The 26251-nt window shown below is 42.4% G+C and overlaps 2 protein-coding genes across 4 annotated transcripts in view; one reads left to right on the top strand and one right to left on the bottom strand.

Moving 5' to 3' along the window:
- Positions 1-17477, top strand: part of LOC110507868 (galactosylgalactosylxylosylprotein 3-beta-glucuronosyltransferase 1) — a 98351-nt gene extending 80874 nt beyond the window's left edge. Inside the window, exons 3-9 of one of the 2 annotated variants that reach the window (XM_021588247.3) lie at positions 1821-1981; positions 2658-2800; positions 4361-4432; positions 4531-5042; positions 12492-12788; positions 13968-14074; positions 14332-17477. In XM_021588247.3, the coding sequence (XP_021443922.1) occupies positions 2689-2800; positions 4361-4432; positions 4531-5042; positions 12492-12788; positions 13968-14054 (1080 nt within the window). In that variant the 5' untranslated portion in view covers positions 1821-1981; positions 2658-2688 and the 3' untranslated portion in view covers positions 14055-14074; positions 14332-17477. The remainder of the gene's footprint in view (positions 1-1820; positions 1982-2657; positions 2801-4360; positions 4433-4530; positions 5043-12491; positions 12789-13967; positions 14075-14331) is intronic. The other variant, XM_021588249.3, reaches the window with a different exon arrangement.
- LOC110507867 (beta-galactosidase-1-like protein 2) overlaps positions 16843-26251 on the bottom strand; it is a 27076-nt gene continuing 17667 nt past the window's right edge. Inside the window, exons 12-19 of one of the 2 annotated variants that reach the window (XM_021588244.3) lie at positions 25654-25760; positions 20418-20564; positions 20226-20297; positions 19524-19602; positions 19265-19352; positions 18723-18837; positions 18388-18504; positions 16843-18106 (exon numbers count right to left, since the gene is read on the bottom strand). In XM_021588244.3, coding sequence (XP_021443919.2) covers positions 18020-18106; positions 18388-18504; positions 18723-18837; positions 19265-19352; positions 19524-19602; positions 20226-20297; positions 20418-20564; positions 25654-25760 — 812 coding nt within the window. In that variant the 3' untranslated portion in view covers positions 16843-18019. The remainder of the gene's footprint in view (positions 18107-18387; positions 18505-18722; positions 18838-19264; positions 19353-19523; positions 19603-20225; positions 20298-20417; positions 20565-25653; positions 25761-26251) is intronic. The other variant, XM_021588245.3, reaches the window with a different exon arrangement.

Below are 26251 nucleotides of genomic sequence, written 5' to 3'. Positions count from 1 at the left end.
GAAGCTGAAGGCTGTCAGGATGCATCTGTTATCTAGTTCTCTTTGAGAAAGGAAAGGCAGACTGAAATGTTGACAGTTTGTTGTGCTGTACAATGTCCATGTTGTTTGTCTTATTCTGATCCATCACAATGTGTTGAGCTGAGGAAAGGGAACGTTCTCTTGTAGCACTCCCATTGAGAAACATGTAACTTGTGCATCACTGTGTGAGCATGGATGCAGCGATGATAGAAGAAAACACGGATATTTTTGTCAATACAGTGAAGTATTCTCCATCTGTTCCACTCACAGTGAGTCCATTCAAAATAGTGTTCCTGATTGCCATGCTTTCATCTGCTTGGTCGGAATTCTCAGAAAACATTCTGTAAATTGGATGAGCTTGGTCGTTGTGAGGAGAGATTGTTTAGAAATCTTGTGCATTTCAAGCAAATACACTCCCTACCGAATTACCAGGTCAGAGGCAATTTGCATTTATACTATGCCTCAATAAAAAAACTGGGCCCCTGTTGTTTGATCTGAAGAATATAAAAGAAACAGCTTTGCAGTTCATTTGATCTTCCATCACAAAGTGTCTAAAATTATACACCCAGTCGATCTGTAGCCGACCAATATCTGAGCTGCAGCATACACAGACATCCTGGCTCACCGTGGCATTCATTCATTCCCATGCTTTTGGACGAGATAGGATGCTGATTGTTTCATAACATCACCATTCTCCATCCACAGCACCAGAATCTTGGCAAGAGAAGTGGCTATATCCCAGTATCCATATCTTAGGGAGAAATGAAAACAACCTGTCACTGCCACAGATTCCTTCTGTAAACAGGACCCACTGGGCACAGACGTCAGTTCAACATCTAGTTTCGATTCACATTTGGTTGAGTTATCAACTAACCTGAATTCACTTTGAAATCAACAGAAATTGTTACCTGCCATTGGATTTAGGTTCAAAGTTAGGTGAAAGAAATAGAACTGCCTTGACGTTGATAGCTTTTTGCAAATCCCATAAGTTTTCCACGTTGATTCAACATCATCACATAGATCAGGGATCCTCAACTAGATTCAGCCACTGGCCGATTATTTTCTTGAGTGGATGGTTGGGGGTCAGTGACATGATCACACAAATAATGTGCAGACTGCAAATTGACCGCAAGAAGCCCAAGCAGATATAATATTTGACTAAAACATAATTATTTCAAACCTTGCTTATATTTGTATACGATCACATATCTCTCTATTATGCTTGGGAATACTTGGAAACAGATTCCCAAAATGTAAATCACACGGAGTTGATTTCCTGGTGTTTTGACAGGTGTTTATGTCAAACAATTAAAATGAGTTGCTTTTTTCTCTGGAAACTTGGAGGGGGAGTGGGGGGTTAAAACCTGGGCCCTGGCCCGCTAGTTGGGGAGCCCTGACGTGGAAACAATGATGATTCAACCAGTTTTTGCCCAGTGATGAATGACGTTAGCCCTAATTGGAGTTCTGTACTGTAGTCCTCCGCCACTCCTGCTCTTGAATGGTAGTTCTGTGATGGTTGAGACAGGGACATTACATTGTGGATGCACATGCAGTTGAGGTAGATTGCTAGGCAACCTTTTCCGATACCTGAGTACAGTTATTGACTCCTAGAGTTGACAAAAGAATGAAGCTCACTGAGTTGATGTTGTCATCTTTGGAGTGCTGGTAAACACGGGGCTGTGTTTCTGGAAGGGTTTGGTCTGAATGGCATCCTAATGTGACTGATGTCATGTCTTCCTATAATGTGACTGACTGATGACATAATGCGGTGACTAAGCCCTGACCGGTTGTTTTCCATCCAGCTCTCTGGGTGGTGTTTCCTGGGTGTGTGAGGAGGAGGCATGGCTGGTTGAGATGTCGTGGACGATCACACCACTCAGCTAGACGTGCTGCTGCTGCGCTGTGTGGGCCTGGCTCCTGCAGCTGCACCATTGATGGTGCCGTGATCCAGTTCTAACCGTGGGTGAGGAATCATAGTAATTTACCATACTCATCAACATGTTTAGCACAATACATTCAGCCATTGTAATATGGCCATAGGTCCGCTTATGATTTATGTTTTAATGAGTGCATGATACCATAGTAGTCTCACAGCACGTATGCCTTCCACAGCACAAACACATTGATCCATAAGTCTAATCACTGATATTCCAAAGCAATGAAATGTGCATATTGAAAAGGGGCAAAATGATTTGTTCCACATAGTGTCTGTCTGTATACAGTTCTAGATACTCAGGGAGCATAACAATGGCAATTTCCTCTGAGGACTTCCCATTGCCTGCTCTCCACTGACGCAGTAAAAAACTGCTTAAAACTCTTCTTGACCCATTTCTTTATCAGTGGAAGGCTTTTATGGGGCTTATGTTTATGTGTCAGATGCATTCACACTTTGGAAATTAAGCCTTCCGCCTGACAGCATGTGTATAAATGGAGTATTTATACGCCGGGAAGATAAACAGAATTGACGAGGTATTATATAGCTGTGCTAAAAGACTGTCAGCTTCCTCAGGGTGGAAAAGTCAGTGGCTCTCTCAGCCAACCCACCACATCTTGTCATTTTGAAATAAAATTCAGAGTGTATCATTTAACTAGAGGCCTTTGTTGCTGATATGTTTGTCGCTCCTCCTCTCTCCTGGCAGGTAATGACGAGACATAAAACCAATCCTGGAGATGCCGAAGAGAAGAGACATTCTTGCCATCGTGTTGATAGTGTTACCGTGGACTCTGCTCATCACTGTTTGGCACCAAAGTGCAATTGCTCCGCTGCTCGCCATCCGCAAGGGTACATCCTTCACTTTCTCATAGGTCCTCTGTTGAATGGTGTAGAAATATTCAATAGCCAATTCATCCAATCCAATCGGGTCACATGCCCAGTTACCGAATATAATGTACAGTACATACAGTACAACACATGCCTTCCACAGGGTCTGTTACAGATCCCTACGTGGTGGTGTGCAGTATCAGACTGTAACATAGGTCATTTGTCAGTTAAGGCTATCAAAATTGCACTTCTTGGTAAGTGTCCTTTGATTCACACAGCCCCATCTGCAGCTTGTGCTTGGTGCTATGGTCTTCAGCAGTCATTCAGCTAATCTATTTAGCAGTTAAACTGTAGCAGACTTTTCAAATAAAAAAGAGACTAAATTAATTTCTAATGCCCTTTAATCAGCATCTGAAATAATAATCACTGTTCCCTAATAGCTCCCAGGCAGGCTTTATTGAATATCCTGAGTCAATGTGTTTGTGCGGCTTCCACATACTGTACACAAGCCTGAGATGTTACCACACTCTCACATTCTGAACCCCCCCCCATAGATGTGACCCTAAGTGACATAATAAACCAACAGTGTGAGTACAGTACTCTGTCTGGTGAACAGAACCATATTCAAAAGGTCCAATGCAGCTGTTTTTATCTCAATATCAAATCCTTTCTGCGTAACAATGAATTACCTTACTATTCTTTTTTTTTAATTAAAATTGTCAAAAAGAAACAAAAATAGCAATATCTCAACCAAGGATTTTGCTAGAACTGTCTGGGAGTGTTCTGAGTGAGGAGCCTAATTGGATGAACCTAATGGGAGGGATATGTAACCTGAAGCTAGCCGTTTTTGGCAGAGAGGTTTGAAACTCTTTGTTATTGGTCTATTAGCGTATACCACCGGGTGATGTAGCCAGGTAGGCCAACATTTCTGGTATTTTCAAACAGCTCTTACACTAAAACAGCATTAGCATCATTTTCACAATGTCACAGTATTATACCAACCTCAGTGTGGCAATTAATATATATATATATATATATATTAAACGCAGAACCATTTTATTTTTGACAGCACTGGGCTTTTAAGGTGACAGTAAATCAATAGCGTTCTTTGTCTCTTTCCTTTTGCCATCAAGGTAATATAGGCAGGTTTCCACAAATCATCTGGAGCCTTCTCCTTGTTTGGTTTTAAAAGGAGCAGGGGGTTGCCAGATTGCTTTCTGTCAGCCACCGCAGAACATCTGGCCATCAGAAGATTGTGTTAATCTGCTGTGTGACGCAGAAATACCATTTTTATGTCTGAAAGAGGATCCTCCGCTCTAACTGAGCACCGATAAAGATTGCCATTAGCTATGGAACAATGTGGGGAGAAATTAACTATGTTAATGATCCAATAATGATATTCTATCCATCATAGAGGGCTATGGGGGCCACATAATCATAGCTCCACTACTGGAATAGACCCTGTCCCTGCCACGGCTGTTCCAGCTGAATGAGTAGGGGCAGCCAGGGGAGCCGCTGCCGTATCCAAACTGTAGCCATGATGTCCCCTCACCTCACGCTGCCTGCTTTCGCTTTTTGCAGCCTGTCACCACCTAGTAAAAGAGATCTTTATCATACCAGAGAGGCTTGCAGTCCATCGACACCGACTCGCAGGTACTTGCCTCTTGCATTGTGTCAACTGAGATTATACAGCGGGCGACCCCGCTCCCGGGGCGTGCTAATGCCTTACATGTCTTCCTGTTCCCCTGCAGATGACGGAGCCGACAGAGGGCGGAGGGAGGCGGGCCAGTCCAGCGACTCTAAGGAGTACTGCTCCTCTGATAAGGACATAGTGGAGGTGGTGAGGACGGAGTACGTGTACACGCGGCCACCACCATGGTCCGATGGGTTGCCCACCATCCACATAATCACCCCCACCTACAGCCGCCCAGTCCAGAAGGCAGAGCTGACGCGGCTGGCCAACACCTTCCTCCACGTGGCCAACCTCCACTGGATCCTGGTAGAAGACTCTCAGAGGAGGACCCCGCTCGTTACACGCATGCTCCGGGAAACGGGTCTCAACTACACCCACCTGAACGTGGAGACTCCCAGGAACTATAAGCTTCGTGCGGACACGCGGGATCCCAGGATACCCCGGGGCACCATGCAGAGGAACCTGGCACTGCGCTGGCTCAGAGAGACCTTCAACTCCAACAGCAGCCAGGCGGGCATTGTCTACTTCGCTGACGACGACAACACCTATAGCCTGGAGCTGTTTGAGGAGGTCAGTACAGGCCTGGGGCGCACTGGCATCTCATGGCCACATACGGTCCACTAGATTCACTTTTGTGTCAGTGAATATAATGGTAGTGGGGAGTTTACGGCACATAAAGTACATATTTTTGTTATTTTATTTATTTCAACATGAATGGTGGCTACTATTACTCCTAGTACAGTAGTAATATATTGAGGTTATTACCTAAAATATTTTGATTCCCATTGCCAACAACAGTGGTCCGAGGATAAGTTTGAACTTAGCAGTCAGTGCCTCAGGCCATCCATTTTGACTCAAGACAGATTGGCTTGAATGGATGCTGTTAGGCCCTGAGGCATTAGCCTCAGGTCTTGTTAGTGTGAAGGGGGCAGGTTGTAAATGGTGCAATCCATATCGATGGGTCGGTTATTACCTTTCCCTGGAAATCAGGCAGAGTGCTCTCCCTCTCCCTATAATCCTTCCATCACTTACACCCAGCACCAGCACTCTTTATAGGGGGGAGCTTGAGCTAGCTGCCTCTGGGCTGACCGATAGAGAGTCAGTGAGAAACCACTCCAACCCAACTGACAGAGCAGTAAATATCAGACCATTCTCATCGACCTACTAACAGGTGTAAGTCATGGAGGGGATGGCTATAACAGCTACATGTGAAGAGGTTGAAAGTAGACATCGATCTAAGAGATTGCAGTTGGATATGCCATGTTGTTGTGATCTGGACTTGAATTAACCTGAATGGAAAGATGCCAGCTTGTTCAGCGTGACCTGACATTTGAAATATGAAAACTGGTACAAATTAAATCATTCATACACTCATGTAAAATAGATGCTATCCAGAACCTAAAAGGGTTCTTCTGCTGTCCACATAGGAGAACCCTTTGAAGAACCCATTTTGGTTCCAGAAAGAACCCTTTTGAGTCCAGATAGAACCCTGTTGGGTTCCCTAGAGGGTTTTCCATGGAACCCAAAAGAGTTCTGCCTGGAACCAAAAAGTGTTCTACGTTGAACCAAAAAGGGTTATCTTATGCTGACAGCTGAAGAACCCTTTTGGAACACTTTTTTCTAAGAGTGTAATGTCATGAACTCTTGCCCAGAGTTGTCAGTAATATGATAATACGACAGGTTACAAAAACAACGGCTGAATCAAATACGTACAGCAAGGAACTGTAATGGCCAACCTAAACTTCTGTTGTTGCTCCATTACATCATATTAAGCAGATTCTCTCACCCAGAGCAGAAGCAAAATTGTGCTTCTCTACACTCCGTTATAAGTCCAGACCCAACCATAGGAAACATTCCATGTCGAGAGACATGGGTAGAGACTAGAGGTCGACCGATTATGATTTTTCAACTCCGATACCGATACCGATTATTGGAGGACCAAAAAAGCCGATAGCGATTAATCGGCCGATTTAAAAATAAATAAAAACATATTTGTAATAATGACAATTACAATAATACTGAATTAACACTTATTTTAACTTAATATAATACATAAATAAAATCAATTTAGCCTCAAGTAGATAATGAAACATGTTCAATTTGGTTTAAATAATGCAAAAACAAAGTGTTGGAGAAGAACGTAAAAGTGCAATATGTGCTATGTAAGAAAGCTAACGTTTAAGTTCCTTGCTCAGAACATGAGAACATACAGTGCCTTGCGAAAGTATTCGGCCCCCTTGAACTTTGCGACCTTTTGCCACATTTCAGGCTTCAAACATAAAGATATAAAACTGTATTTTTTTGTGAAGAATCAACAACAAGTGGGACACAATCATGAAGTGGAAAAACATTTATTGGATATTTCAAACTTTTTTAACAAATCAAAAACTGAAAAATTGGGCGTGCAAAATTATTCAGCCCCCTTAAGTTAATACATTGTAGCGCCACCTTTTGCTGCAATTACAGCTGTAAGTCGCTTGGGGTATGTCTCTATCAGTTTTGCACATCGAGAGACTGAAATGTTTTCCCATTCCTCCTTGCAAAACAGCTCGAGCTCAGTGAGGTTGGATGGAGAGCATTTGTGAACAGCAGTTTTCAGTTCTTTCCACAGATTCTCGATTGGATTCAGGTCTGGACTTTGACTTGGCCATTCTAACACCTGGATATGTTTATTTTTGAACCATTCCATTGTAGATTTTGCTTTATGTTTTGGATCATTGTCTTGTTGGAAGACAAATCTCCGTCCCAGTCTCAGGTCTTTTGCAGACTCCATCAGGTTTTCTTCCAGAATGGTCCTGTATTTGGCTCCATCCAACTTCCCATCAATTTTAACCATCTTCCCTGTCCCTGCTGAAGAAAAGCAGGCCCAAACCATGATGCTGCCACCACCATGTTTGACAGTGGGGATGGTGGGTTCAGCTGTGTTGCTTTTACGCCAAACATAACGTTTTGCATTGTTGCCAAAAAGTTCAATTTTGGTTTCATCTGACCAGAGCACCTTCTTCCACATGTTTGGTGTGTCTCCCAGGTGGCTTGTGGCAAACTTTAAACTACACTTTTTATGGATATCTTTAAGAAATGGCTTTCTTCTTGCCACTCTTCCATAAAGGCCAGATTTGTGCAATATACGACTGATTGTTGTCCTATGGACAGAGTCTCCCACCTCAGCTGTAGATCTCTGCAGTTCATCCAGAGTGATCATGGGCCTCTTGGCTGCATCTCTGATCAGTCTTCTCCTTGTATGAGCTGAAAGTTTAGAGGGACGGCCAGGTCTTGGTAGATTTGCAGTGGTCTGATACTCCTTCCATTTCAATATTATTGCATGCACAGTGCTCCTTGGGATGTTTAAAGCTTGGGAAATATTTTTGTATCCAAATCCGGCTTTAAACTTCTTCACAACAGTATCTCGGACCTGCCTGGTGTGTTCCTTGTTCTTCATGATGCTCTCTGCGCTTTTGACGGATCTCTGAGACTATCACAGTGCAGGTGCATTTATACGGAGACTTGATTACACACAGGTGGATTGTATTTATCATCATTAGTCATTTAGGTCAACATTGGATCATTCAGAGATCCTCACTGAACTTCTGGAGAGAGTTTGCTGCACTGAAAGTAAAGGGGCTGAATAATTTTGCACGCCCAATTTTTCAGTTTTTGATTTGTTAAAAAGGGTTGAAATATTCAATAAATGTCGTTCCACTTCATGATTGTGTCCCACTTGTTGTTGATTCTTCACAAAAAAATACAGTTTTATATCTTTATGTTTGAAGCCTGAAATGTGGCAAAAGGTCACAAAGTTCAAGGGGGCCGAATACTTTCGCAAGGCACTGTATGAAAGCTGGTGGTTCCTTTTAACATGAGTCTTCAATATTCCCAGGTAAGAAGTTTTAGGTTGTAGTTATTATAGGACTATTTCCCTCTATACCATTTGTATTTCATTAACCTTTGACTATTGGATGTTCTTATAAGCACTTAAGTATTGCCAGTGTAACAGTATAGCTTCAGTCCCTCTCCTCGCTCCTCCCTGGGCTCGAACCAGCAACACAACGACAACAGCCACCACATCGAAGCAGCCTTACCCATGCAGAGCAAGGGAAACAACCACCCCAAGGCTCAGAGCGAGTGAAGTTTGAAACGCCATTAGCGCGCGCTAACTAGCCAGCCATTTCACTTCGGTCACACCAGCCTCATCTCGGGAGTTGATAGGTTTGAAGTCATAAACAGCGCAATGCTTGACGCACAACGAAGAGCTGCTGGCAAAATGCACGAAAGTGCTGTTTGAATTAATGTTTACACGCCTGCTTCTGCCTACCACCGCTGAGTCAGATACTTGTATGCTTGTAGGCTCAGTCAGATTATATGCAACACAGGACACGCTAGATAATATCTAGTAATATCATCAACCATGTGTAGTTAACTAGTGATTATGATTGATTGTTTTTTATAAGATAAGTTTAATGCTAGCTAGCAACTTACCTTGGCTTACTGCATTTGCGTAACAGGCAGTCTCCTTGTGGAGTGCAACGAGAGAGAGGCAGGTCGTTATTGCGTTGGACTAGTTAACTGTAAGGTTACAAGATTGGATCCCCCGAGCTGACAAGGTGAAAATCTGTCTTTCTGCCCCTGAACGAGGCAGTTAACCCACCGTTCCTAGGCCGTCATTGAACATAAGAATGTGTTCTTAACTGACTTGCCTAGTTAAATAAAGACTAAATAAAGGTGTAAATTTTTTTTTTTTTTAATAATAATAATAATAATTGGCAAATCGGCGCCCAAAAATAACGATTTCCAACTGTTATGAAAACTTGAAATCGGCCCTAATTAATCGGCCATTCCGATTAATCGGTCGACCTCTAGTAAAGACTCTGCTGTAAATTGTTAAAAGTAAAATACGCTATAGATACACAAAAGTATGTGGACACCCCTTCAAATTAGTGGATTACGCTATTTCATCCACACCCGTTGCTGAAAGGTGCATAAAATTGAGAACACCGTCATGCAATCTCCATAGACAAACATTGGGAGTGGAATGCCCTTACTGAAGAGCTCAGTGGCATTCAACGTGGCACCGTCATGGGATGCCACCTTTCCATCACGTCAGCTCGTCAAATTTCTGCCCTGCTAGAGCTGCCCGATCAACTGTAATTGCTGTTATTGTGAAGTGGAAACGTCTAGCAACAACAACTGCTCAGCCACGAAGTGGTAGGCCACGCAGAATGGGACCACCGAGTGCTGAAACACGTAGAGCGTAAAAATCGTCTGTCCTCGGTTGCAACACTCACTACCAAGTTCCAAACTGCCTCTGGAAGCAACATCAGCACAAGAACTGTTCGTCTGGAGCTTCATGAAATTAGTTTCCATGGCCGAGCAGCCGCGCACAAGCCTAAGATTACCATGTGCGATGCCAAGTACACCGTCTGGAGTGGTGTAAAGCTCGCCGCCATTGGACTCTGGAGCAGTGGAAACGCGTTCTCTGGAGTGATGAATCATGATCCACCATCTGGCAGTCCGACAGACAAATCTGGGTTTAGTGGGTGCCAGGAGAACGCTATCTGCCACAATGCATAGTGCCAACGGTAAAGTTTAAAGAGGAGGAATAATGGTCTGGGGCTGTTTTTCACAGAGCCCTGACCTCAACCCCATCGAACACCTTTGGGATGAATTGGAACGCAGACTGCGAGCCAGGCCTAATTGCCCAACACCAGTGCGCAACCTCACTAATGCTCTTGTGGCTGAATGGAAGCAAGTCCCCACAGCAATGTTCCAACATCTATTGGAAAGCCTTCCCAGAAGAGTTGAAGCTGTAATATCAGCAAAGGGGGGACCAACTCCATAATAATGCCCATGATTTTGGAATGAGATGTTCGATGAGCAGGTGTCCACATACTTTTGGTCATGCAGTGTAGCTCATGAAATATGCATCTGCCATAGTTAAACTTCATCACTGTAAAGGGGTGCATTAATTATTAAGCTTTCATTAAAAAATGCTTTTGTTGCCTTTCCAAAGCCACAAGGAGTATTTACAGGCAGTATCTGCTTCTCTATTTTTATCATATCTATCCTTCTCTATTCTCCTTCAGCATCCACATTCAACATTGTGAACCAGATCACTTAGAATACAATATCACCTAAATTGAACACGTTTTAAAATTATAAAATAAGTATTGGATATAAAAGGTATATATAATGATATTGCTTCTGGTTTAGGAATCATGTGGTGTACTGATGAAAATGGGCCACAGTTTAGGAGTTGAACTTACCCGATAGCAGTATCAGCCTGTTCTGATGACAACTCATTTTAGAGCCTCTGTGAACCAGTACAGATCCCCATCTCCTTCGCTTCAGATGGATTAATACACCTGGAGAGTTTGGGATTAGTTCCCTTTGTTGTGCTCCGACTTCAAGAACATAGGCAGGCTGTCTCTGTGGGCCTCCCCAAGTAAAGGAAACATAGCTTACACACAGACACAGAGAGAGAGAGCGAGAGAGAGAGAGAGCGAGAGAGAGAGAGAGAGAGAGAGAGAGCGAGAGAGAGAGAGAGCAAGAGAGAGAGAGAGCAAGAGAGAGAGAGAGAGAGAGAGAGAGAGAGAGAGAGAGAGAGAGAGAGCAAGAGAGAGAGGGGAGAGAGAGAGAGAGAGAGAGAGAGCAAGAGAGAGAGAGAGAGAGAGAGAGAGAGAGAGAGCAAGAGAGAGAGGGGAGAGAGAGAGAGAGAGAGAGAGAGAGAGAGAGAGAGAGAGAGAGAGCAAGAGAGAGAGGGGAGAGAGAGAGAGAGAGAGCGAGAGAGAGCGAGAGAGAGAGATAGCGAGAGAGAGAGAGTTAAAGAACACTTAGCACAAACACTTCAAGTCCACGAAAATTGGGCAGCACTTTATGGCATTTTCACTTGCTCAGCTCTAAACAGAGGAGAGACGGGGTACTGTTTTAGCAATCATTCCCGTCAGTGGCAGCATTGGAAACATTCATTTTCACATTGTAGCATGGAGGGAGAGGGGCAACCCCCTTGACGATGCTTGAGCCAGTTCCATTCCAGAACCAACCCATTGAGGAAAACTGCTATTTCACTCGTAGGAAAGATGCATGATCTAAACTTGTGATAAAGGTCAGTTTTCTTACGTACAAAAATCACATGACCCTTGGGAGAGGGTGATGTCATCCCTAACACCATATCAAACAAAATGTTATTTGGGTGACTAGCCTGGCAAAATCCTGGTCTCGGTGGCCCAGATGTGTTTCCAAACTGCACTCATAAACCCGGGCCTCCTCCATCCTGTTCTCAAACACACATCTCCTCTCTGATCCCCTGGGCTGATGGGTTATCATCAGATACGGCTAGAATACTGGGACACACACAGAGCGAGCCCCGTTTCCAGAGTGTTGTCCCACCCAGCACACACACACACATCTCCTCTCACTGCTAAACACCTAATTTAAAAAGCAGTTCCACAACACCAGCACCTTTATTATTGCTACTGCATTGAGTGTGGATAAATTACTCAACAGTTCAGCCCTCCTCATTAGAACACTTCCTTTCATGATTTGGGCGGCTCTCTTTCGCTGCTAGTGGTGCAGAAATACAGTCGACAAAGAGCGGGTGGCCAGGAGATCGTTTGATACTGGAAGATTAAAGGACAAACCTGAGCCTCTGAGGAATGGAAGAGGCTCGGCACCTTTCAAGCATCTCCTCAACCAACCTGCTCTTCTTCTCCCAATCCACTCTCTATAATGGCCCTGGTCCTCAAACCCACTTAGCTCTGTCCACGTTTACTCTTCTTAGGCTGGGTCCATCACAGTGGCCCTGCAAGGCTTCTGTGATACATGTAACATACACACCATAGCTTTCAGATTATCTGGCTCGATTTGTATCATTGTTTGGAAATAAAACTATTGTCTCCTGTAATTAATGTATATTGCCTTGTTGGCACATCTCATATAGACATTGATACACTGATCCTGTTCATTAAAAATACAAACAGTGCAAAGATGCTTAACTCTCTCTGTCCTCTCTTCTTCTCTATCCAGATGAGGTCAACAAGGAAGGTGTCTGTATGGCCTGTGGCCTTTGTTGGTGGTCTGCGCTACGAGTCTCCCAAGGTCAATGCAGCAGGCAAGGTGTACGGCTGGAAGACTGTATTTGACCCTCACCGGCCCTTTGCCATCGACATGGCAGGCTTCGCCATCAACCTGCGGCTCATCCTCTTCAAGCCCCAGGCCTATTTCAAGTTGCGAGGAGTGAAGGGAGGCTACCAGGAGAGCAGCCTTCTCCGGGAGCTGGTCACACTCAACGACCTGGAGCCCAAAGCATCTAATTGCACTAAGGTAGATAGAGCAAAATAGATGCTTTATTTTTGCATGTTATACTCTGTCATTTTACACCAGAATATAATAATTTTACCTGTTGGTATTTTATATAATGTCAGGCAAATGTGAAATCCATACTCTGATGATCCTCTGGTGGATCCAACCTTAGTGCAGAGGCAGTGGCAAGTTCACTCTCTCCAAAACAACTTCATATATAACCAGGTGCTAAAAATGTCAGTGGATCCATTAGGTAACTGGCAGGCTCCCCTCACATAGTGGGTGTGATTGTAAACGGCTTCAGGGCACTGTGTGGTGTTTCATGCCCATTTCATCTCCGGCCTCGCTGTTCCCTGCCTGGCCCTGGCCCTAGCCCCAGCTGCTAAGCCTCTCCCTGGGCAGAGAGGCGTCACCCAGGGGCCTTAGCCCACCACCACTCACACTCACATAATGGGATATTCAGCCTGATTATATTCAGGACTCCTGGAGGGGAGTAGATGAAAAGAGCTGGGGGGGCATCCTAGCATGCATTCAGCCCAGATGAGCACAGGGCGAGGGATGGGGGATGAGTCGTGCTCCGGCAACTCTCCTCCTTATAATCTACCTCTTCAGACGCAAGTGTGACTATTAACCTCATCTACACCTGGGTAAAGTGGGAGTTGGCTCCTGGTGGAGGCAGCTCAAACACACCCCATGCATAATTCATTACTGAGGTGGAGGAGATGAAAGGTAGGGCTGCTCAGAGACTGAAGGGAAGAAAATGAGCTCTATACGTCGATTCATTTCCACCATCACTTTTCTGGATGTGAGTCCGGTCTCAAGAGCCAAATCATCCCACTCCAAAGGCTTGATTGGGGCTATAGTTACCGGTACGTGACGCACCCAAAATAACCGAGTTGCATCACTTACAAAGAGCAAAAAAGAAGAGCAAGTTTTTATTTTTCCACTACGGGAGCACTCTATTCACTATCATAAAATGTTGAGCAAGGTCGAGCTGACACACAGGAGTACATTCTTATAGATAGGTTTCCTATTGTACCATCAGTACTGCTCTTGTTGCTATATCTAGGAGTAGATGCTCAGAAGAACATCACCACCGCCCATGCAGAGAGGAAAGGAGAGAGGAGAAGTGGATGGGTGTGTGTTCGATCCTGAGAGTGCTGCCTGATGCTGATTCTTCTCTCTGATGTTTCTCTACAGATTCTCGTTTGGCACACTAGGACAGAAAAACCTGTCCTTGTAAATGAGGGAAAGAAAGGATTTACAGACCCCAATGTGGAGATTTGACGTTGTCTCCTCGGGCGATGGTAAAGAGAGTAATTATTCACATCTCAGACTTATTTTACTAATTTATATACAAATATTTGTATGACCTTTGGCGAACAGGGAAATGGTATACCAATGATAAGCACATTTCGGGATATTGTTTAAATTATCCATTGCTTTTACAGACACCCACATTTTGGGGCAAAAAGAGTTATTACAACTATATTGATCTGTACTGCAAATTGACTTCATTATGAATGTGTGTAATTTCTCAGTGAGTCCCTGCTCTCTGTTCCAGGTGGTTGTCTAATATGGACCCTGAGAAGAGAAAGAGGCCATCTCCCAGTGCAAACAGTGTTCATGTCTTAATCATTTCAGAAAAGACTGCCTCGGGGGCCAAATCCTAATCCCCTTGACTGAAACTAAACACTTTTAATATTGGGATTACAAATGCATCATATTAAAGCACAGATTAGTACAAGATGGCAATATTTATCAGGTTAAATGTTGCCAGCAGCACCAACATGAAGCAGACGGTGAGAGCTGAGCGATTAAGGATCAACGGGAGATCGATGCTCTCTGAACCTGCATGACACCATACTGCGTCTGTAGTGTCCTAACACGAGACAGCACAACACAAACATTGCAGGAGGGAGGGAGTTAGGCAGCCAATGAGATTAAGCATTTACTGGCCTGAACAGGCTAATGAGATATCCATTGTCTTTCCCTCTATATACATGGATCTTCAGGGCAGGGGATGAGATCCTTAGATCTTAGTAGGGTCTGTAAGAGACCTTTAGTAGACATGTACTGCAATGGCCTCCACGTCTTCAGACAGAACAATCATGGAGAATCCGAACAAGTCATCTCTCAGAAGATCAATTCTACTTTCAGCAAACACTAAACGTTCAAAAAGGGAAGGAATGTCCTTTTTGTATAACTAAAACTATGTCTGCTTTTATTTAATTTGCTAGTTTTTTGTTTTTACATGCATCTTCTTGCTAGTTCAAAACTACTGACTGACTCTTGCCTCCATTTTGAAAGCTAAAGCTGGGGAACCATCCATTTTCAGTGTCATTCTCAGACATGTAATTCAGTGTGTACTGAAGCTATTCACTTGAAATAACTGACATCAAGATGGGCTCCTAACTCTTGGGAGACACACAATATTACAGGTCAAATTCCTAAAACTTAACTTAGCACTTAAACGCACTAGTGACTGTGTGCCTAAGTGGAAACACGTGTACATACTAATTTAACACAGGAACAATTAGAGGACTCATAGTAAGGTCCTCTCAGATAAAATGTAACAACTGAATTTATATACAGTAGATGTAAAATAAAAACTAAGAATTGACTTAGGCATTGCCAAGAACACCTCAATGTATGACAACTGGCATAGCACATGTTCACTCCTGTTTTTCAATCACATGCCATGAACAGTATAACAGCACATCACCACGTTAGGTTTAACCCAACTTTGTGCATATGTTACAGTATTATCATTACCCAATGATGAGCAGTTTGGCAGATGGCCATATAGTATGCTGGTTTATATAACCACAGTAGCTAACTAGTAGAGTAGGACAACAGAAAGCAATTGAAGTTATCTAAGCTAAAGGCACTGACAGTCGAGATATACAGTAAAATGTGCAAAAGCACCTACGTTCACAGTGTATATTGCCTACATAAGTTAGATATTTGCGCTCGTATCACAGCAAATAATCTATAAGCCCACTGCAGTGTAGAAATGTTACTGTATACTTAACCTCAGTTTCATCAGCGGTAGACAGACAATCATGCTAAAATGTTTCCAAGAAACAACCATCATTCATTAATGGGTCTATGAACTGTAAGTGAGTAAGAAGGCAAATCAAATATACCATGAAAACTAGAAGAAGATCCTCTGCTTTGGACAACTACTAGTAAGATACCCCAGTCTGCAACACCATCCTATGCATGCATGCTCAGTCCTAGTTTCTTGCCCTGACAAAACTGTACCATGTACGGGTTGGAGTTAGTTTTGCGACACGCTTTGTGACAATTCTTGGATATAACAGGCAAAACGTAATGACAAGCACAAGTGAATTGGTGTCATGCTCAGCTATACCTTTGCAGTATTAAGGTTTCATGTCCGCTTCAATTTCTTAATGTATCCTTCAGTAATACCTCAAATGTAGGTGAAGACACTAATGGCAAACTATGAAAAAGGGAGATTAATGACCAGGATAGTTATGGCCTATTCAATTATCCAAAGCAGTATTAGATCAGATACGGTTTTCCCATCAGGTACTGTTCCCCCATCGGATACGGCTCCCCCCAAAATATGCTCTCTCATCAGGTACTGGTATTCAAATGGATACACCAGCATGTCATTTCTGAACATTTCTATTAAATAGTATTATTTAATTGAGAAATTCAAACCAAATGTTTTGTGATCAAACAACATCTGTTAATGTTCATGTTGACCTCATCTTTAGGCTTTGGATTGCACAGCAGTACCATTAACTTCATTAGGCAAGAATCAATGTCTTCTGATCTGTTTCCATTCTCCAAAATGTAAAGTAAAGTCTGTATATTTATGCGAAAATCAATAGAAATATATTTATTTATGTATTTATTTGAAGTATGAATGTCCTCTTGTCAAATTGAATTATAATTGAACATTTCTTTGTCCATGTTTGCCCCCACCCCCTTCTTTTCTCATGCCTCTCAGCCACTGAGGTTCAGAAACCACACACAGACAAGCTCTTCTGAGGTCACATTTAGGTTTGCGGGCAACACCAACAAACTGAGACACAACATTTCATTATTTTCCATCAATTCTGTATTGCTCTGACTTCAATCGCTATCAATAGCCTTCATTGTTAATGACCTTTCTTAGAATTGATTGTGTTCATTCATGTGAATTTAGGAAAAATGTTAGGACCTGTCTGCAGAGATGAACCCAGACAACACTAAGAGTTATACATAATGGAAGTGCAATTTCATCTCTTGGACATTTAATGGAGCTTGCTCCTACACTGTCGTAATCACTTATAGAATCATAAGTTAAGTGTAGTACTCTGAAGGTACAAAACTCAAACTTCTCCTTACATCCCTGGCTTTCTCACACTCTCACAGTTGGATCAACGAGCGATACTGTTCTGACAGTCAGAAACGGCTTTAATGTAATGGAACAGCCTCATCCAGTGTTTAGCTTCGTAGTGGTACATACATAATGTAACAAAGGTGATGGATCATACTGTACTAGGCTCTAAATGCTTTCTTAGGGCAATTCACACTCCCCCTTCCTTTACCTACTTTGATCCACAGTCATCTTCCATCCTTGTGTGAATCACTTCTTCTGCATGTAACTCTAAAGGTTGTTCATTTCTCCTCATGACTCCTTCTCAGAGATACCATATGACATTTATCAAGACAAATAAACAACTGAAAAGTTAAGTACTTGGCGAATGTCTTTGTATTTGAGAGTCTCCACTGCACTGACCGTTCAGTTTAATTCACCATCACATGTCACTGGTTCATCTCAAAAGCACAATCTATGTATTTGCTGTCCAATCAAATAAAATACAATGACATAGTGAAAGTACGTGTCCTTGAATCCGGACAAACACCTATACATTAAAATACCTGAAATATCCAAATTAGTATCCTCTGACAAAATTCTCACAATAGACATACAGAATGAAAAGGTAATACAGAAACAACAAGTACAATCCAGATATTGCAGTACATTGCAATTCAGATATTGCCGTGGCCCATCGAATATAATGAAGGCACAGTTACGTTTGCAAGATCTAGTAGGATGCTTAATTAGTCTGGATCATTCAGAGGCTGGGGCTTCCCAACAGGAAATAAATGCCATGTGCAGTGATGTGCATCGATTCTGAGTAGCTATCCAGCTAGGTCCCTGATGGCAGGCAGAGTGTGGAAATGTGAGAGGATGGAACTCCTAACCATACCTCCATTCTACCAGGCCATCCTCACTCTACGTCAACAGTCATTCCAAGGTCAGGCTCGCTGGCAAATTGGATTTTACCATCAGTTTCCTGCTCCTCAAAGACAACAACCTGAGATCAACAAAAAACAAAAGGCTCTGAAACACAGCAGAGGTCAACACAGCAGTAGGGTGCCGAGGTGTGGAGACAACATGTTCAGAGGAAAGGGAAGTCGTCTGAGGACTATTACTGCAAAGCACTGACAAGTTCAATAACATCAAACCCACTGGGTGGCCCAGCTGCTATAGCTGTATATCAAAATTGTTGACCTGTGATGTTCCTAACAGAGGCATCTGAGTGAACTCCTGTGGAGGGTGAGGGAGATTTTTCAGTAACAGTTATGGCATCAGTACCTGATTGTTTCCTCGGTTAAGCCAGGGGGCGGGGAGGTAGAGGGTTTGCTGGGGCCCCATGGACCAGTGGCGTCCAAGATTCTGCCCGTTGATAAAGACCACTCCTTTACTCCAACCCTGTGAATAAAAAAACACTGTAATCAGTGACTTGAAAATCAGAGTTTAGAGTTTCTCTGGGATCTTCTTTCACCACTTTGTTGATCTGATGTGTGAGGCCTAATACACTAGCTATGAATAAACCAGAGATAGGCCTACTACCCTATGCATAAATAAACAGTATGGACAGGTAGTGCTGTCTTCCATAACCATAGAGCCTTTTGGGCTGCTTTACTCACAGGCAGTCTGATGAAGGTGTCTCTGGGATGGCCACCCACATATAGCTTGCCGTGGAAAAACCCTGGGAAGGAAGGCTTCTGGAAAACAGAGTTCCACTGGCCTGATGCACTCAGTCTGAAACATGGGACGAGATCACCCTACTATAACACAGGAAATTACTGACTAATACAATTTCTCGTCATATTTATTCATGTAACAAAATCATTTGTGAGAGTGTACAATGGCATGGCTTCAGTCATGGATATGTGAATGGTTTTATTTATTCTGATCTTTTGATGTAGTGTTGTTCTCAGTGGGCAAGCATTTTCAAGACGGCGCTAATTTCCCAGTTGATTATAATGTGGTTTTAACATGGTATTGGGAAACCACATGAAAAAGCTGTTATTTCTGCAATCTGGCATTGTAATTCTACACTCAGTGAGAACTAAGAAGATAATCAACTCAACAGAATCAGAGCTAGGCACGAGCAATGACAGAGACTCAGAACAGAACAAATAAACATGAAGACGGAAATTGAAAGATGTACATGATCAGTACAAACCTATTTACAAAGCCAGGCTTCATATCTAGACTATGAATGATAAAGTCTCGTAGCGGGGTATTGTTCAACTCAATGTCTCCGACAAGACCTGAAAAATAAGCCAAGGCTGAAATAAGGCAGTCTTTGATTTTCTACATTCAGTGGTTAATTAGCTGCTTTTGAGCACCTATTCTGAAAGGATTTACTAATAGATGTGTCTAGTTATACAACCACAAGGCTATCACTGACCCAGATACAGTAGGTTAAACTATTTTATTACCTTTACGCTGTTCATCTAGGAGTTTACCATAGTTCAGTCTCCCAGAGTTCTCCACGAGTAAACTCAATGTTCTCTCCCCCTTCAATGAAAAGTACATAAAAGATGTGGAAACAATTGGAGTTGTTATCTACAGTTTACAATGCAAAGCAGACTAAATAAAGACAATAGAGGAAACATGTTGCTTTCAGTTGGACTGTAGATAAGTCCAATCTGCTGCTGTGTGATAGAAAAGCAGCATTGACTTGTTTTCCAATAACAGGCAGGTGCAAAGTTAGTGATTGTGATTCCTCTTTGTTAGAGCAACATTTGTCTGAAAACTTTCTGTTGGCATAATCCTAGCACCTTAGTGACAAACGCATTTATCAGCATCACCAGAAGCTTTCACCTCTAACATGGTGTTGAATATTAACTAGCCAGTTTGAAAGCAGCTCAGCAGCACACCTATAGCCTGAATACAACTTTTTTTAAATATGTGTTATTGTCACATACACCGGATAGCTGCAGCGAAATGTGTTGTTTTACAGTCAGCCATAGTAGTACCGCGCCCCTTGAGCAAATTAGGGTTAAGTGCCTTGCTCAAGGGCACATTGAGAGATTTTTCACCTTGTCAACTCGGATATCCAAACCAGCGACCTTTGGTTACTGGCACAACACTCTCTCCACTAGGCTACCTGTTTCCCAAAACACACACTATCACTATACCTTTCCATCAGGCAGAGCACACTCCAGCATCTTATAGTCCAGAACTCCAACAAAGAGTTTGTCCACAAACACCTAGAAGACAAGATAAGTGTATTAGTACAAATAATCTACTGACATAGGGTACTTGACGTTTGCTAATATCATGAAATAATTATGATATAATGCCATGTAGCTGTGTCTGTCTGTACTTACCAGGGCTCTGTCTCTAACATTGTTCATGGAGTTCAGAAGGCCTCCGCTGTGGATTATGGTCTCATACAGAGTGTAGCCGTTGGACTGACCATTGTTATTGTTGACAGGAAGGTTCTCCATGTTGACTGGTTTCTCTGACTTCAAGGGCTACACCAGGACAAAACAAGAACAACATCCTATATAATCTGACATGATTATATATTATATGATACAGTGACATTAGAAAGTATTCATACCCCTTGATTTATTCCACATTTTGTTGTCTTACAGCCTGCATTCAAAATGGATTAAATAGATTTTTCTCACCCATATACACACAATACCTCATAACGACAAAGTGAAAACATGTTTTTTGAAATGTTTGAAAATGTATTGAAAATGAAATACAGAAATATCTAATTTACATACACTACCATTCAAAAGTTTGGTGTCACTTAGAAATGTCCTTGTTTTTGAATGAAAAGCATATTTTTGGCCATTAAAATAACATCAAATTGATCAGAAATACAGTGTAGACATTGTTAATGTTATAAATGACTATTGTAGCTGGAAACGGCTGATTGTTTATGGAATATCTACATAGGCGTACAGAGGCCCATTATCAGCAACCATCACTCCTGTGTACCAATGGCACATTGTGTTAGCTAATCCAAGTTTATAATTTTAAAAGGCTAATTGATCATTAGAAAACCATTTTCCAATTATGTTAGCACAGCTGAAAACTGTTGTTCTGATTATAGAAGCAATAAAACTGGCCTTCTTTAGACTAGTTGAGTATCTGGAGCATCAACATTTGTGGGTTCGGTTACAGGCTCAAAATGTCCAGAAACAAAGCACTTTCTTCTGAAACTCGTCGGTCTATTCTTATTCTGAGAAATGAAGGCTATTCCATGAGAGAAATTGCTAAGAAACTGAAAATCTCGTACAACGCTAACCAGAATAGAAAGAGGGCTGGGAGGCCCCGGTGCACAACTGAGCAAGAGGACATTTAAAAAAGTACATTAGAGTGTCTAGTTTCAGAAACAGACGCCTGAAAAGTCCTCAACTGGCAGCTTCATTAAATAGCACCCGCAAAACACCAGTCTCAACGTCAACAGTGAAGAGGCGACTCCGGGATGCTGGCCTTCTAGGCAGAGTTCCTCTGTCCAGTGTCTGTGTTCTTTTTTCTATCTTAATCTTTTCTTTTTATTGGCCATTCTGAGATATGGCTTTTTCTTTGCAACTCTGCCTAGAAGGCCAGCATCCCGAGTCGCCTCTTCACTGTTGACGTTGAGACTGGTGTTTTGCGGGTGCTATTTAATGAAGCTGCATGTTGAGGACTTTTCAGGCGTCTGTTTCTTAAACTAGACAATCGAATGTACTTGTCCTCTTGCTCAGTTGCGCACCGGGGCCTCCCAGTCCTCTTTCTATTCTGGTTAGAGCCAGTTTGTGCTGTTCTGTGAAAGGAGTAGTACACAGCGTTGTACGAGAGCTTCAGTTTCTTGGCAATGTCTCACATGGAATGGCCTTCATTTCTCAGAACAAGAATAGACTGATGAGTTTCAGAAGAAAGTTATTTGTTTCTGGCCATTTTGAGCCTGTAATCAAAACCACAAATACTGATGCTCCAGATACTCAACTTGTCTAATGAAGGCCAGTTGTATTGCTTCTTTAATCAGCACAACAGTCTTCAGCTGTGCTAACATAATTGCAAAAGGGTTTTATAATGATAAATTAGCCTTTTAAAATTATAAACTTGGATTAGCTAACACAACGTGCCATTGGAACACAGGAGTGATGGTTGCTGATAATGGGCCTCTGTACCCCTAAATAGATATTTAATTAAAAATCAGCCTTTTCCAGCCACAATAGTCATTTACAACATTAACAATGTCTACACTGTATTTCTGATCAATTCTAGGTTATTTTAATGGACAAGAAATGAGCTTTTCTTTTAAAAACAAGGACATTTCTACGTGACCCAAGTCTTTTGAACGGTAGTGTAAATATTCACACCCCTTTGCTATGACACTCCAAATTGAGCTCAGGTGCATCGAATTTCCTTTGATCATCCTTGAGATGTCACTACAACTTGATTGGTGTCCACCTGCGGCCCATTCAATTGTTTGGACATGATTGAGAAAGAAACACACCTGTCTAAGGTCCCACAGTTGACAGTGCATGTCATAGCAGAAACTATATCGTAAAGTCAAAGGAACTGTCTGTAGATCTCCGAGATAGAATTGTTATGAGGCATACAGTATTATGGGTAAGGGTATAAAACAATTTCTAGAGTGTTGAAGAGCACAGTTTCCAAGAGCACAGTGGTCTCCATCATTGGGAAATTGAAAAAATATGGAACTACCCAAAAACCAAACTGAGCAACTGGGCAAGAAGGACCTCGGTCAGGGAGTTGACCAAGAACCCAATGACAACTCTGACAGAACTACAGAGTTCCTTGGCTGAAATAGGAGAAGTTGCCAGAAGGAAACAGTCTCTACAGCACGTCACCAATATTGGCTTTATGGTAGAGTGGCCAGACGGAAGCTACAAATGAGAAAAAGGCACGAGGGCACGTCTGAAGTTTGCAAAAAGGCATGTGAAAGACTCAGAGCATAAGGCAAAAGATTCGGTGGTCTGATGAGACAAACATTTTACTCTTTGGCCTGAATGCAAACACTATGTCTGGAGAAAACCAGGCATAGCTCATCACCTGTCTAACACCATCCATACTGTGAAGCATGGTGGTGGCAGCATAATTCTATGGGGATGTTTTTCAGCAGCAGTTACTGAGAGACTGGTAACAATAGAGGGAACAATGAATGGAGCCAAACACAGGCACATCCTTGATGAGAACCTGCTTCAGACTGTAAACAACCTTAGACTGGGGGGGGCGAAGATTTACTTCCAACAGGACAATGACCCCAAGCACACAGCCAAAGCAATACTGGAATGGCTTCAGAACAAGAATGTGAAAGTCCATGAGTTGCCCAGCCAAAGCCCAGACTTGAATCCCGTTGAAAATCTGTGGAAAGACTTGTAGATTGTTATTCATCGCGCTCTCCATCTAACTTAACAGAGCTTGAAAAAATCTGGAAGGAAGAATGGGAGAAAATCCCCAAATCCAGATGTGCAAAGCTGATAAAGACATACGTAAGACAACTCAAAGCTGTTAACACCGCCAAGGGGCTTCCACAAAGTATTGACTCAGGGGTGTGAATACTTATGAAAATGTAATATTTCTACATAGAATTTTCATTAAATGTGCAAAAATGTATTAAAAAAGAAGTGTGTATATGGGTGAGGGGAAAAAATCGATTTAATCCATTTGAATGCAGGCTAACACAATAAGTCAAGGGGTATGATTACAGTGGCAGTGTATATACAGTGTTTTCGGAAACTATTCAGACCTCTTGACTTTTCCACATTTTGTTACGTTACAGCCTTATTCTAAAATGGATTCAATATGTTTTTTGTCCTCAACAATCTAAATATAATACCCAATAACGACAAAGTGAACAGTTTTTTTTTGTTGACATTTTTGCAAATGTATTACAAATAAAAAACGTATATACCTTATTTACATAAGTATTCAGACCCTTTGCTATGAGACTCGAAATTGAGCTCAGGTGCATCCTGTTTCCATTGATCATCCTTGAGCTGTTTCTACAACTTGATTGGAGTCCACCTGTGGTAAATTCAATTGATTGGACATGACTTGGAAAGGCACACACCTGTCTATATAAGGTTCTGCAGTTAACAGTGCATGTCAGTGCAAAAACAAAGCCAGGGGGTTGAAGGAATTGTCCGTAGAGCTCGGAGACAGGATTGTGTCGAGGCACAGATCTGGGGAAGGGTACCAAAAATATTCTGCAGCATTGAAGGTCCCCACAAACACAGTGGCCTCCATCATTCTTAATGGGATAAGTTTGGAACCACCAAGACTCTTCCTAGAGCTGGCCGCCCAGTCAAACTCAGCAATCGTGGGAGAAGGGCCTTGGTCTGGAGGGTGACCAAGACCCGATGGTCACTCTGACAGAGCTCTAGAGTTCCTCTGTGGAGATGGGAAAGCCTTCCAGAAGGAAAACCATCTCTGCAGCACTTCACCAATCAGGCCTTTATGGTAGAGTGGCTAGACGGAAGCCACTGCTCAGTAAAAGGCACATGACAGCCCGCTTGGAGTTTGCCAAAAGGCAGCTAAACACTCTCAGACCAGAGAAACAAGATTCTCTGGTCTGATTTGACCAGGTTGAACGCTTTGGCCTGAACTCCAAGCGTCACGTCTGCAGAAAACCTGGCACCAATCCTTACGGTGAAGCATGGTGGTGGCAACATCATGCTGTGGGGATGTTTTTTAGTGGCAGGAACTGGGAGACTAGTCAGGATTGAGGGAAAGATGAACATAGCAAAGTACAGAGAGATCCTTGATGAAAACCTGTTCCAGAGCACTCAGGAACTCAGGCTGGGGGAGACCTGAAAATAGCTGTACAGCATTTCTCCCGATCCAACCTGACAGAGCTTGAGAGGATCTGCAGAGAAGAATTAGAGAAACTCCCCAAATACAGGTGTGCCAAGCTTGCAGAGACATACCCAAGAAGACTCAATACTGTAACAGCTACCAAAGGTGCTTCAACAATGTACTGAGTAAAGGATATGAATACTTATATAAATGTGATATTTCATTTTTTTTATTTTTAATAAATTAGCAAACATTTCAAAAAAACTATTTTTGCTTTGTCATTATGGGGTATTGTGTGTAGATTGATGAGGGGGGAAAAACAATGTAATACCTTTTAGAATACGGCTGTAACATAAAAAAAAATGTGGAAAAAGTCAAGGGGTCTGAATACTTTCCAAAGCACTGTATAATATAAAGGTCAAGATCCATTTTTAGAAAGCCAATTACCATAATTATGAAATACATTCTTTCTACAAGTGTCTGGATTTAGACGGTGGGAAAGTAATTGTCGTCTCATAAGGGAGCAAATTACAGCAATGGCTTGTGAATAATTAATGGTTTACGCAAGTACCAGCCACGCTGCTACATTTGCCCAGAAAATATACAATGAAGAGAGCATGTAAGGAGGTCTCAAACAGTGTACATCTAATTCTAGTGATACTGTATGCATTCAATTCTAGTGATAGATATACAATCAATTCTTGTGATTTTGTATTCAACCAAGTCCTGTGCATCACAACCAAGCAGTCCAGGCCAGGTTACAGCAGACAGCGTGCTACTTTGGCCCTAGCTGCTCACCTTCTCAGTAAACTGCAGGCTCTCCCACAGTGACAGATGCTTCTGAATGATGACAGGCTCATACACTCTCCTGGCCTGGAGGGATGGCACCTCAGGAAGCTTTTCACCTGAGTTACACAGATATAGTCAGATATAGAACATGCGGGGGAGTGGGAGTCTCTTGGTGGATAGAAACTGTACTTTTGAGTTTACCAACATGAACAGAGGGTTTTGAAGGAACATCAATACACTCTAAGGGCTCTATTTTTGTCGCTAGTGTCAAACGCATGTTAGTTTGCAATTTTGTCATCTAGAAATTGGCTTACTAGCTCTAACGCCATGTTCGGCAATTTACCAGTCTTATATCAGAACATGATCCAAAGTGCTAATTTCAGGCAGGGCTGGTAGGGATATTTAAGACCAACCAAAAGCTGGTTTTAGTGGTAACGCAGTTGGTTACAGCATGAATTTTGGCAGTGGAAACGCAGCCTATCCAGCACACTGCCCATATGCGCATGGACCAAGAGTAGCCTAATGTGCTTTTGGTGCCTGCGTACTTCGTATTTAGAAACGTAAAAAACTAAAAGTTTTCTCCCATTTCGTTTTATTTGGTTAAAAA

The sequence above is a fragment of the Oncorhynchus mykiss genome, chromosome 27 (genome assembly GCF_057628025.1).
Source record: "Oncorhynchus mykiss isolate SJ-2025 chromosome 27, ASM5762802v1, whole genome shotgun sequence".
NCBI classification, from domain to species: Eukaryota; Metazoa; Chordata; class Actinopteri; order Salmoniformes; family Salmonidae; genus Oncorhynchus; species Oncorhynchus mykiss.
This window is presented reverse-complemented; position numbering and strand designations above follow the sequence as displayed.